Below are 12,947 nucleotides of genomic sequence, written 5' to 3'. Positions count from 1 at the left end.
GCCCAACATGCAGGGAGCGCCATCAGGCGTTCTGGAGCACCCAGGACAATTCTGACATTTCTCTCCTACATGTAAAAATCATCATTTATTTGCTAGAAAATTACATAGAATCCCAAAACATTATATATGTTTTTTTAGCAAACACCCTGGAGAATACAATGGTGGTCTTTGCAACTTTTTATCTCGCACGGTATTTGCGCAGTAATTTTTTGAATGCTTTTTTTGTGCTAAAAAAAAAAAAAACACAGTAAAGTTAGCCCAATTTTTGCATAATGTGAAAGATGAAGTTACGCTGAGTAAATAGATACCTAATATGTCACTCTTCAAAATTGCACACGCTCGTGGAATGGCGCCAAACGTCGCTACTTAAAAATCCCCATAGGCGACTATTTAATTTTTTTTTACTGGTTATATGTTTTGAGTTACAGAGGAGGTCTAGGGCTAGAATTATTGCTCTCGCACTAACGTTCGCAGCGATACCTCACATATGTGGGCGGGACTTACGTATGCGTTCGCTCCTGCATGCGAGCACATGGGGACAGGGGCGCTTTAAAAAGAAAATTTTTTTTTATTGTTCATTTTACTTTATTTATTTTAGTTTGACATTTTTTTCCCCAAAAATATTTTTTTTGATCACTTTTATTCCTATTACAAGGAATGTAAACATCCCTTGTAATAGGAATATGGCATGACAGGTCCTCTTTACAGTGAGATGTGGGGTCAATAAGACCCCAACATCTCACCTCTAAGCTGGGAAGCCTGAAAAAAAAAAAAGATTCTGGCTTTGATCGTATTAGCGATTCGGTAGAAGCACTGGAGGGCGGCGGGCGGCGGGGGGGGGGGATGTCTATTTCTGGGTATTGCAGGGTATCACCGACTATAGCTGGGTATCTCAGAGTATGGCTGGGTATCTCAGAGTATGGCGTTGCAGAGTATTGCGTTGCAGAGCATTGCAGGGTATTGGCGGGTGTTGCAGAGCATTGCAGAGTGTTGCAGGGTATTGGCGGGTGTTGCAGAGCATTGCAGAGTGTTGCAGGGTATTGGCGGGTGTTGCAGAGCATTGCAGGGTATTGGCGGGTGTTGCAGAGCATTGCAGAGTGTTGCAGGGTATTGGCGGGTGTTGCAGAGCATTGCAGAGTGTTGCCGAGTGTTGCCGGGTGTTGCAGAGTGTTGCAGAGTGTTGCAGGGTGTTGCAAGGTGTTGCAGAGTGTTGCAGGGTATTGCAGAGTGTTGCAGAGTGTTGCAGGGTGTTGCAGGGTGTTGCAGGGTGTTGCAGGGTGTTGCAGAGTGTTGCAAGGTGTTGCAGAGTGTTGCAGGGTGTTGCAGGGTGTTGCAAGGTGTTGCAGAGTGTTGCAGGGTATTGCAGAGTGTTGCAGGGTGTTGCAGGGTGTTGCAGAGTGTTGCAGGGTGTTGCAAGGTGTTGCAGAGTGTTGCAGGGTGTTGCAGGGTATTGCAGAGTGTTGCAAGGTGTTGCAGAGTGTTGCAGGGTGTTGCAGGGTGTTGCAAGGTGTTGCAGAGTGTTGCAGGGTATTGCAGAGTGTTGCAGGGTGTTGCAGGGTGTTGCAGAGTGTTGCAAGGTGTTGCAGAGTGTTGCAGGGTATTGCAGAGTGTTGCAGGGTATTGCAGAGTGTTGCAGGGTGTTGCAGGGTGTTGCAGAGTGTTGCAAGGTGTTGCAGAGTGTTGCAGAGTGTTGCAGAGTGTTGCAGGGCATTGCGATGAGCGGCCGTTTACCGTGATTCGTGATGCGCCGGGTTCACTGGACCCAGCGGTCACGGATGCTCTCGTGTGCGCGCCCCAGGGGGCGCGCGAGAGCAGAATTCTGGGAGGCCGTTAATTAACGGCCTCTCAGAGTTAAACAACCGCCCTGAAGCCGTTAATCGGCAATGGGCGGTTGTTAAGTGGTTAAAAAAACAAAAAAACAATTGAAATCTATGTGTCCAGCACCCCGCATGTAGATTAGGGGACTGGATGCATGGATAGGGAGGCGGTGACTGTGCGCCCCTAACGGGCAGGCCGTCATTGGGTAATGTGCATAGGGCTTTGGGCAGCTCAGAATTCCTGACAATCTCAAAATATTTTTGTTTTTTTTCAAATAGATATATCAAGATGCCTCCAATGGTATACTAAACAGACCAAAAGGGAGCAAATAAGAAAAGGTCATAACCACTTAAGCCCCGGACCAATTTGCAGCCAAAGGACCAGGCCCTTTTTTGCAATTCGGCACTGCGTCGCTTTAACTGACATTTGCATGGTCGTGCAACGTGGCTCCCAAACAAAATTGGCGTCCTTTTTTTTCCCACAAATAGTGCTTTCTTTTGGTGGTATTTGATCACCTATGCAGTTTTTATTTTTTGTGCTATAAACAAAAATAGAGCGACAATTTTGAAAAAATTTAATATTTTTTACTTTTTGCAATAATAAATTGTAGAGGGTGTGGTCTGGCATGTGACATCACTGATCGTCTCTCCCTATAAAAGGGAACAGACGATCGGTGACAGCCACATTAGGAAGCATGGGGAGAGGTTGGTTTACACAGACCTCTCCTTGTTCTTCAGCTCTGTGACCCGATCGCGGGACACCAGCGGTGATCGGGTCCGCTGGTCCCGCAGCCACGGTCACGGAGCTCAGGACCGGGTCAGGAGTGCGCCGCCGGCGGCACACTCCCGACCCACGGCTGGGCACTTAAAGAGCAATGTACAGGTACATGCCTGTGCCCAGCCGTGCCATTCTGCCGACGTATATGTGCATGAGGCGGTCCTTAAGCAGTTAAATACCATTTATGGGGAATGTGTAGTCTCAGCTTCTTTTGAAAATGCTGGTAGCTTTACTGTCATGCTAATTTTATAATGCAGCCCATAAAGTATTCATTTTTTTTTCATGCAAACGGTTAGTTTGACTGAAAAAAATAGACCCAATTTCCCCATCCACACATTTAAGGTGGATGGGGGAATCCCTCCTGCTAAGGCATTGTATTCTGACAATGGAGAGACTTCTCTGCCAGCTGTAGATGGCAGCACTGATCAATCGAGAAAAACTGTACAGGGTGGTTGTACAGACATTGATCAGTAGATCGACTTCTGTACAGCGACTGTCCCTATACATTGATCGGAATTTGGTCGGTCTTTACTGAACCAGCCGAATTTCAATTAATGTATGGCCAAAAAAGTTCATCTTTGGGATTATGTTACATGTTCCACCTAATTCAGGGCAGCGGCTGCCCACTGACCCCCCTCCTATGGCAGCAGTACAGTGAGAAGTTCCTTGTACTAGCTGGCACTGTTTGCCAACACAGAAGTTTTCTTCACACACAGCTCTGTGTGTGAATGAACTACAAGCCCCGACATCCTTAGCAGTAGTCGACTTGTAGTTGTCAATAACTACCATGACGTTGTGTAGCACTGTGGTTGTTCATTGAGTCATCCTGTCAATGAATTTCAGCTTACCCATACGGCATGTATGGGTAAGCTGATACACTGACAATGTGCAGGAGACCTGCATGGCATCAGCAACCTGCTGATCGCTGGTGCAATGCTTTTCAGAGGATGCTGGGACTGTGACATCATAATGGGCGGGGACATCATCCGGCGATGTCCCTATATAAGTCGCCGCACGCCTGTCATTGTGACCAGAGACAGCGACAAGGCAACTGCTCAAGAAAAGAAAAGAACAGCCGGGCTCCTCCGCTAGTAAAAGAGCTAGCAGAAGATAGCAGAGGAGTCCAGCGAGAAGACCCCCGAAGAAGGAAGAAGACCCCCGGAGCTGTGCAATAAACTATTTTAACCCTTGTGTGTTGTGTTTTTTTTTTACATTTTTTTTTCACAGGTGAAAGGGTAGGGGTACATTGTACCCCATACTCATTCACATAAGGTGGGGGGCCGGTATCCGGGGGCACCCTTATAAAAGGTGGCTCACGGATTCCGCTAAGCCCCCTGCCCGCAGACCCCGGCAACCAACGGCCAGGGTTGTCGGGAAGAGGCCCTTGTCCTCATCAACATGGGGACAAGGTGCTTTGGGGTGGGGGGCCCGCGCGGCCCCCCTTCCCCAAAGCACCCCCCATGTTAAGGGCACGTGGCCTGGTACGGCTCAGTAGGGGGGGGCGCTCGCTCGTCCCCAACCCCTTTCCTGGCCGGCCGGGTAGTGTGCTCAGATAAGGGTCCGATATGGACCTGGGCGGGGACCCCCACGCCGTTTTTTCGGCGTAGGGATTCCCCTTTAACTCCATACCAGGTGACGGGGCTAGCAACGCCTCTTTCGCTGGTCCTGGCTACCTGGAGCCGCACTCAAAATGAGCGGACTTTTCTCCGGGTGGAAAAAGTCCATTCATTTCAAAAGTATGGCGGACTAGTACACACGCGGCCGTACTGTCCGCCGGACTAGTACACACACGGCCGTATTGTCCGCCGAAATGCGAGTCCGGCGGACAGATTGATGTGCAAAACTACTTTCTTAGTCTGCCGGACTTTTGGGTAAAAAAAGTCCGCTGGAGCCCACACACTGGCAGATTGTCCGCCGGACTTTTCCACCGGATTGTTTGATCGTGTGTACGCGGCTTTAGGCTCACATCAGAGAATGTTACTGATATGCCTACATGTGCTTTTCAGAATTTCACTAAATTAGTTGATGTTTTTAAGAGATTGAGGAACATTTTGGCGTATGCATGGTCAATTTTTGTTGTGACTGTTGCCTTACTTTTTTGGAAAATTAAAATAAAGAATAAAAAAATACAGATAACATACTTTTTGTTGTTTTTAAGATAAAAAACACAATGACTTCAATGATGGTGATCCCGGCAACAACTGCAATGACAATTCCAGCTACCTCGCCACCACCAAGCCCATGGGAAATAGGGCATGGAGTTGGATCTGTAAAATAAAAAATTTAATTTAATGGTGAATAAAAGTTATGACTGTTTTTGTTGACAGAGATGTGGTCCACTGATAGTCCTCAGATTTTTCATACAGTCGTTTCCACAGGATCCGGCCTTAGCAAAGAGTGAGAACAGCAGCATGGGATCATATGATTAGGTAAGACAGGATAGTCCTAAGAAAACATCTTCCTCTGATGCCACCCCCACTATCTTCCAGAGTGATGGGGGTTAATAGAGCTAAGGGGCTTTCTCATCAAGAGAGCCTGACTGTGCCCACTAGGGATGAGCTTCGAGTTTCCGTTACATTAGAGGGGACGGGGTCACCCACACGTCACTGGGGAACCCCTGGCTTCCCTCTCCAGTGTCAGAGGGGCAGGGTCAGGTGACGGGTGGCCACGCCCTCCTAATATAAGAAACGTCAGCGCTGGGATCTCCGCAGTGTCTCCGCAATGGAGACAGAAGAAGGATGTATGGACAGCGCTGGACTGAGAGATCCCCCGTCGCTGGATATGATCATCCATCGCTGGACCCCGGAGATCTGTCGCTGGATAACAAGAGTGGATTAGCACCGCTGGAATCTTTTTTTTATTTTTTTTATTTTTAATAAAGGAATTTTTCAAAAGTGTGTTTGTCATATTTAACCATTTTGACACTTTCTTTGTGAAATGGTAGGGGTACTTTTGTACCCCCTTACCATTTCAAACGGGGGGCGGGATCTGGGGGTCCCCTTGTTAAAGGGGGCTTCCAGATTCTGATAAGCCCCCCGCCCGCAGACCCTCACAACCACCGGCCAGGGATGTGAGGATGAGGCCCTTGTCCTCATCAACATGGGGACAAGGTGCTTTGAGGGGTCACAGACCCCCAAAGCATCCTCCCAATGTTGAGGATATGTGGCCTGGTACGGTTCAGGAGGGAGGGGGGCCGCTCTCTCGTCCCCCCTCTTTTCCTGCAGCCTGCCAGGTTGCGTGCTCGGATAAAGGGTCTGGTATGGATATTTAGGGGGACCCCCACGTAAAAAAAAAAAAAAATTTAATTTGACACGGGGTTCCCCTTAATATCCATGTCAGACCTGAAGGGCCTGTTAATTGAATTTAGGGGAACCCCTATGCTTTTTTTTTTGCTTTTTTTTTTTTTTTTTTTTTTATCAATGAATGAATGAATTGTCGGCTAATACAGAGAACACTCATTGAATGTTCTCTGTATTACGGGGAGCCGACAATTTAGCCGCAAGTGATTTTAAAAGACTTTTTTTCCTGCACAAATGACACTTTGTGCAGGGACAGTTCTAAGCACCAGAAACATGCGCCCCTTCACAGGCATACTATAGATACCCCCCAGCTACGAAATTTAAAGGAATATTACACTTTTATTGTTTCACTTTAATCATTATTAAAATCACTGCTCCTGAAAAAACTGCCGTTTTAAAAACTTTTTTTTGCATTGATCCATGTCCCGTGGGGCAGGACCCAGGTCCCCAAACACTTTTTAGGACAGTAACTTGCATATTACCCTTTAAAATGAGCAGTTTAGATTGTGAACATTCGAGTCCCATAGACTTTAATAGGGTTCTAAAGTTCACACGAAGTTTAGGTCTGTTCGCAGGTTCTGGTGCGAACCGAACAGGGGGGTGTTCGGCTCATCCCTAGTGCCCACCATTTCCATTTTGCTGCTCCATTTATAGAAGCCATACTACAGCTTTTATGAATGACAAAGGATCTATGACTGGAGGGGGCAAACCTTTCAGTCATCTGCCCATGCTTTATTCTTAGGTTGTGGTGATTTTTTAAATTTATCCCACTGACACTAGCGATATGGGGCTTATTCCTCCACCCCCCCCCCCCCCCCCCGTCACCAACGATGGAGTCTATTTTATCCCATTCACACCAACAATACGAAGTGTATTTTATCCCATTGACACCAACATTGGAGATGATTTGTTTAACTAAGATGGGGCTTTTTTTTTCCCCACAAATACTAATAATGGGATTTAATTTATCTCACTGACACCAACGTTGGGCTTATTTTATTTACACTGATATTAGTGATGGGACTTTTCTTACCGTTGACACTAATGGTTAGAGTTACTTTGTCCCACTGAACCCAACAATGGGTCTTGTTTTTTCTCAATTGCACCAATAATAGAGGGGGTTTCTCCCTTAGTCTTGAGATGCTTTACAATATGATGGGTGGCAGAGACCATTACTATTTAGCCAGTCCATAAGACAGATAAGGCAATCACATCTATGGTGGACCATTCTTGAGGATGGGACATACTTAAGACATGGAAATTCACTGAGGTAGCAATCCCAGGGGTCAGTTAGATTGTGGCAGCATGACCAACTTCCCTCTTATGTCTACAGGTACGTTTTATCAAAAAACCCAAATACTTGCTTTAGGTTGAACTATTACACCTGACAATAATGGGTTGAACTGTGAATGCTATCATAATATATGTCTTTAAATGTTTCCTGGACTACTTGCCTGTAACATTGAGAGTGAAGAGAAAGCTCTGACTTCCAACGATATTTTCAGCCTTGCACTCATATTTCCCAGCATCTTCCTCAGTAACGGCAGTAATCAGAAGACTGGACATAAGACTGCTGGAATTTACTGCAAAGTTCCTTGTATTCTGGATAGGAGTGAGCTCTGGGTTGACACGATACCAAGTGAACACACTGTGCAAACCAGGGACCAAGTCCAGTGTCATCACTGCAGCTTGCCCATCTATTACTGAGAATATATTACTAATATTGTGTCTTGGAGACTGAGGAAGTTCTGGCATAAAAAAAAAAAAAAAAAAAAAAAAAAGAAATAAGCACTATTACCTAAATTGACTTCAGTATGTGATAACAAACATAAAAATGGCTTTGTTATATAAAACTTTTTATAATGACTTTAAATATGGATTTTGGGTGCACCAACCCCTTAAATTATTCATGGATGCTTGCTTGCTGAATTCCAGATGAGGTCTCCTCACCAAAGTAACTGGTTTGCTATAATGTCTCAATACAAAACATTTTGTTGTCATTTTGCTTGCCTTGGCTCTCATGTGAATTATTGAGGGTTCAAAACCAAGGATACTTTGAACAAAGAGAACTTGCTTCTGCCTGCAGTTTCTGTCATCTTCAAAACATAATAACCTGGAGATCTGTAACATCCTTCTCAAACGTGAAAGCTTATTGTTACAGTCATTTAAATTAAATGAATGGCCTGTTAGTTGTAGAGGAACCTAAGAAGGGAAGCTGATCCATAACACGGACATTGGTCTTGGTAGATTTAGTAAATAGCCAAGTTATGGAATCCAAAGTAATTTTTCATTCACCCATAAGCTGTTGATATGTGCTAAAGGTTAATGTTTCACTCTGTAAAACATTTTGCCAGCTCAGTGCCCTCCAGATCCAGCGAAAGCTAGTGTACATAGTTTCTAAATATACTCATACATGCTGTAAGTGCAGCACTTAATGTAACATGATTAGATAACCTTAAAAACAAAGTCCTACCAAAAGGTGACAGCTAGTCCACAGTTCACAAGATATAATAATCAATAATGTGACTTTTGCTTCCTCAGGAAGCTGTGACTTCAGCCTGCATGCTCTCTTTCCCGAGGATTCTGGATGCCATTTTACAAGCCATATCAATGTGAGTGTTTTTTATTAAAGAAACCAATTTGACTTACACTATTGAGAGTCTATTTTGCATGTACATGTTTTCTACTATGTTTATTACGTGGGATAGAGAGTTTATTTTGGTGCAAACTGGGATGTTGTGCGCAGTGGCCTTTTTCCCACATGCGCGGTCTGACTTCTCTTATGAGGGTCAGCCTCAGTTTGGTAAGCCTCAGTCTTTGTGATCCGCTTCATAATAAGTGCAATGTGATCCACTTTCATATTCAATATAAGCTCATGTCCTCCACCGACATTGTACATATTATACATTTTTTTCTTATTCACTTTTCACTATTGCTTATTATATATTGTGAACTGTGGACTGCCTGTCACCTTAAAGTAGACCTTCAGTTATTTTTTTTTCAACTTTCCATCTATTAAATGTTCTGCCCTTGTTTTACTGTACAAAGTTAAAAAAAAATTTCTGCCAGTAAATACCTTATACAGCCCACTTCCTGTTTCTTGTCTGGTCATTAGTCTAGGCTTATGACATCATACGCAGCTCTCTTTCTCACTCTCGTGAGAGTTTGCCAGGAAGAGAGGCGGTTGAGTCATAAAAGGGCCAATGAGAGCTGTGGGGCTGCAGAGCTGGAGGTGTGCCTCTGTGTGTCTGTGTAAATCCAGGAAGTGAACAGGCAGCAGCTTGAGCTGCCCATAGTTAAAATGGTTGCAGACAGACTCAGTGGAAGGAGATTTATGCAGCATATTTGGCAAGTACAGAATCACTGTACATATAAAATAATATGCAAAGTGGTTGGAGGGAAGCTTCAGAATGGCAAACATGAGCAGACTGCAGCTCCTCTTTAAGCGCTGCGCTTATGTATAATTATCCTATTTTTATGTGCTGGCTGCTTTTTTTCTGTTTCACTAATATTGTTTTACCTATAGTCCAGTTTTTTTTTTTAATGTACACATCCAAATACTATGCAAAAAACTATAGGAGATCATAACTAGCAATACATGTAAACATAGTAAATTGCTTTCCTGTACTGAAATCATATCTACTGTATAGGACATCTCTAGTAGTGATGGCCGAACGGTTCGCCCGGCGGTCGTTTCGCGGCGAATTTCCGACATTCGCGGTCCGCACGTTCGAACGCCTTTTTCCGTCGTTCGCCGCGGCGGACTTACGTGTTTAATGTATACAAGAACTTTAACCTTTGGTGACACGTTTATCATGTGATACAGGACAGCCAATTGAGACATGACAGCACATGGACACTTGTACATTCCCCCTAACCTATAAATACACCCGATCCGGTGGCCATTTTACATTCTTTCTTCTGTTAAGATAGGGACAGGTTCCTGTGTGGAGTAGGGAGAGATAAACCACTAGCTATTTGGTACACAAAAGTTCTTTTCAGGACTGGTATAGGTGTTAGGTGTTGATAGGTTTGCTGTGCTGCTGATTCTTGCAGCAGCCTGAGTGTCTTTTGTTAGTTTAGAGAAAGGGAAAGGACGGTGTATGCTACAGGGACAGCCAGATTAGTCTTTCATCATCATCATCATCATCATCATCATTAGCTGTTACTATCAAGGTCCACAAAAGAGCTGTTCCAGTAACCACTAATCGTTCTCTTTTTTTGCCAATTTGTATAGGGACAGGAAGGAAGCAGTGTTGTCAGGCAGTGAGGGTAATTTTAAAGACTTGCTGTTATTATTAGTTCCACAAAGGTTCTTTTCAGGACTGGTATCAGTGGTACAGTAATAGGCTTGTACATGTATAATATTCTTTCTTCCAAATATAGAAAGGATATTATACTTGACTGCTGCCCTTCTGCTGCAGTCTGCTAAACATTCACAACTCACTTGTTCCACAAAAGTTCTTATAAGGACTGGTAACTTGGTATAGGGTGCTACGGTACATAGGCTTGAGTGCGGTACAGTCTGCTGTTCTGTAAGGACCGCTATCGGTCCACAATAGATAGGGTTGACGTGCACCACTGCTGACCGCTGCCCTATACTGCAGCAGTCCTTCAGCGGTATAGGGACTGACGTACAGTCTGCTAATCACTAACACACAACCTGCTTGTTCCACAAAAGTTCTTATAAGGACTGGTAACTTGGTATAGGGTGCTACGGTACATAGGCTTGAGTGCGGTACAGTCTGCTGTTCTGTAAGGACCGCTATCGGTCCACAATAGATAGGGTTGACGTGCACCACTGCTGACCGCTGCCCTATACTGCAGCAGTCCTTCAGCGGTATAGGGACTGACGTACAGTCTGCTAAAAACTAATACACAACCTGCTTGGTCCACAAAAGTTCTTATAAGGACTGGTAACTTGGTATAGGGTGCTACGGTACATAGGCTTGAGTGCGGTACAGTCTGCTGTTCTGTAAGGACCGCTATCGGTCCACAATAGATAGGGTTGACGTGCACCACTGCTGACCGCTCACCTATACTGCAGCAGTCCTTCAGCGGTATAGGGACTGACGTACAGTCTGCTAAACACTAATACACAACCTGCTTGTTCCACAAAAGTTCTTATAAGGACTGGTAACTTGGTATAGGGTGCTACGGTACATAGGCTTGAGTGCGGTACAGTCTGCTGTTCTGTAAGGACCGCTATCGGTCCACAATAGATAGGGTTGACGTGCACCACTGCTGACCGCTCACCTATACTGCAGCAGTCCTTCAGCGGTATAGGGACTGACGTACAGTCTGCTAATCACTAACACACAACCTGCTTGTTCCACAAAAGTTCTTATAAGGACTGGTAACTTGGTATAGGGTGCTACGGTACATAGGCTTGAGTGCGGTACAGTCTGCTGTTCTGTAAGGACCGCTATCGGTCCACAATAGATAGGGTTGACGTGCACCACTGCTGACCGCTCACCTATACTGCAGCAGTCCTTCAGCGGTATAGGGACTGACGTACAGTCTGCTAAACACTAATACACAACCTGCTTGTTCCACAAAAGTTCTTATAAGGACTGGTAACTTGGTATAGGGTGCTACGGTACATAGGCTTGAGTGCGGTACAGTCTGCTGTTCTGTAAGGACCGCTATCGGTCCACAATAGATAGGGTTGACGTGCACCACTGCTGACCGCTGCCCTATACTGCAGCAGTCCTTCAGCGGTATAGGGACTGACGTACAGTCTGCTAAACACTAATACACAACCTGCTTGGTCCACAAAAGTTCTTATAAGGACTGGTAACTTGGTATAGGGTGCTACGGTACATAGGCTTGAGTGCGGTACAGTCTGCTGTTCTGTAAGGACCGCTATCGGTCCACAATAGATAGGGTTGACGTGCACCACTGCTGACCGCTCACCTATACTGCAGCAGTCCTTCAGCGGTATAGGGACTGACGTACAGTCTGCTAATCACTAACACACAACCTGCTTGTTCCACAAAAGTTCTTATAAGGACTGGTAACTTGGTATAGGGTGCTACGGTACATAGGCTTGAGTGCGGTACAGTCTGCTGTTCTGTAAGGACCGCTATCGGTCCACAATAGATAGGGTTGACGTGCACCACTGCTGACCGCTGCCCTATACTGCAGCAGTCCTTCAGCGGTATAGGGACTGACGTACAGTCTGCTAAACACTAATACACAACCTGCTTGGTCCACAAAAGTTCTTATAAGGACTGGTAACTTGGTATAGGGTGCTACGGTACATAGGCTTGAGTGCGGTACAGTCTGCTGTTCTGTAAGGACCGCTATCGGTCCACAATAGATAGGGTTGACGTGCACCACTGCTGACCGCTGCCCTATACTGCAGCAGTCCTTCAGCGGTATAGGGACTGACGTACAGTCTGCTAAACACTAATACACAACCTGCTTGGTCCACAAAAGTTCTTATAAGGACTGGTAACTTGGTATAGGGTGCTACGGTACATAGGCTTGAGTGCGGTACAGTCTGCTGTTCTGTAAGGACCGCTATCGGTCCACAATAGATAGGGTTGACGTGCACCACTGCTGACCGCTGCCCTATACTGCAGCAGTCCTTCAGCGGTATAGGGACTGACGTACAGTCTGCTAAACACTAATACACAACCTGCTTGGTCCACAAAAGTTCTTATAAGGACTGGTAACTTGGTATAGGGTGCTACGGTACATAGGCTTGAGTGCGGTACAGTCTGCTGTTCTGTAAGGACCGCTATAGGTCCACAATAGATAGGGTTGACGTGCACCACTGCTGACCGCTCACCTATACTGCAGCAGTCCTTCAGCGGTATAGGGACTAAGAGTTTTGTCACAGGGTCATTTAAAAAATGACATGCAGAGGAAGAGGCAGGCCCTTCCGCAGGGGTGGTAGGGGTAGGGCAGGAGCAACAGGCTTGAGCCAAAGTGGGAAGTTGCAGAAGGTGCGTTCAATTACTTTAAAGGATGCACCAGACTTGGTTGAGTGGCTCGCTCAGCCTTACTCTTCTGCACCCTCCTCATCCTCTCGATCTGCACCCTCTT

General features: G+C 45.5%; 1 protein-coding gene across 3 annotated transcripts in view; it reads right to left on the bottom strand.

Moving 5' to 3' along the window:
• Window positions 1-12,947, bottom strand: part of LOC143934023 (cell adhesion molecule CEACAM1-like) — a 122,749-nt gene that overhangs the window by 28,160 nt on the left and 81,642 nt on the right. For 2 of the 3 annotated variants that reach the window (XM_077457263.1, XM_077457261.1), the window contains 2 exons: window positions 7,349-7,642; window positions 4,737-4,862 (listed from right to left, as the gene is read on the bottom strand). In XM_077457263.1, coding sequence (XP_077313389.1) covers window positions 4,737-4,862; window positions 7,349-7,642 — 420 coding nt within the window. The remainder of the gene's footprint in view (window positions 1-4,736; window positions 4,863-7,348; window positions 7,643-12,947) is intronic. The other variant, XM_077457262.1, reaches the window with a different exon arrangement.

Source organism: Lithobates pipiens, unplaced genomic scaffold (assembly GCF_037356315.1).
Source record: "Lithobates pipiens isolate NorthernLeopardFrog02 unplaced genomic scaffold, aLitPip1_a1.2 Scaffold_27, whole genome shotgun sequence".
Lineage (NCBI taxonomy): Eukaryota > Metazoa > Chordata > Amphibia > Anura > Ranidae > Lithobates > Lithobates pipiens.
The sequence above is the reverse complement of the archived record's forward strand: the minus strand, read 5'-3'. Positions and strand labels throughout refer to the sequence as shown.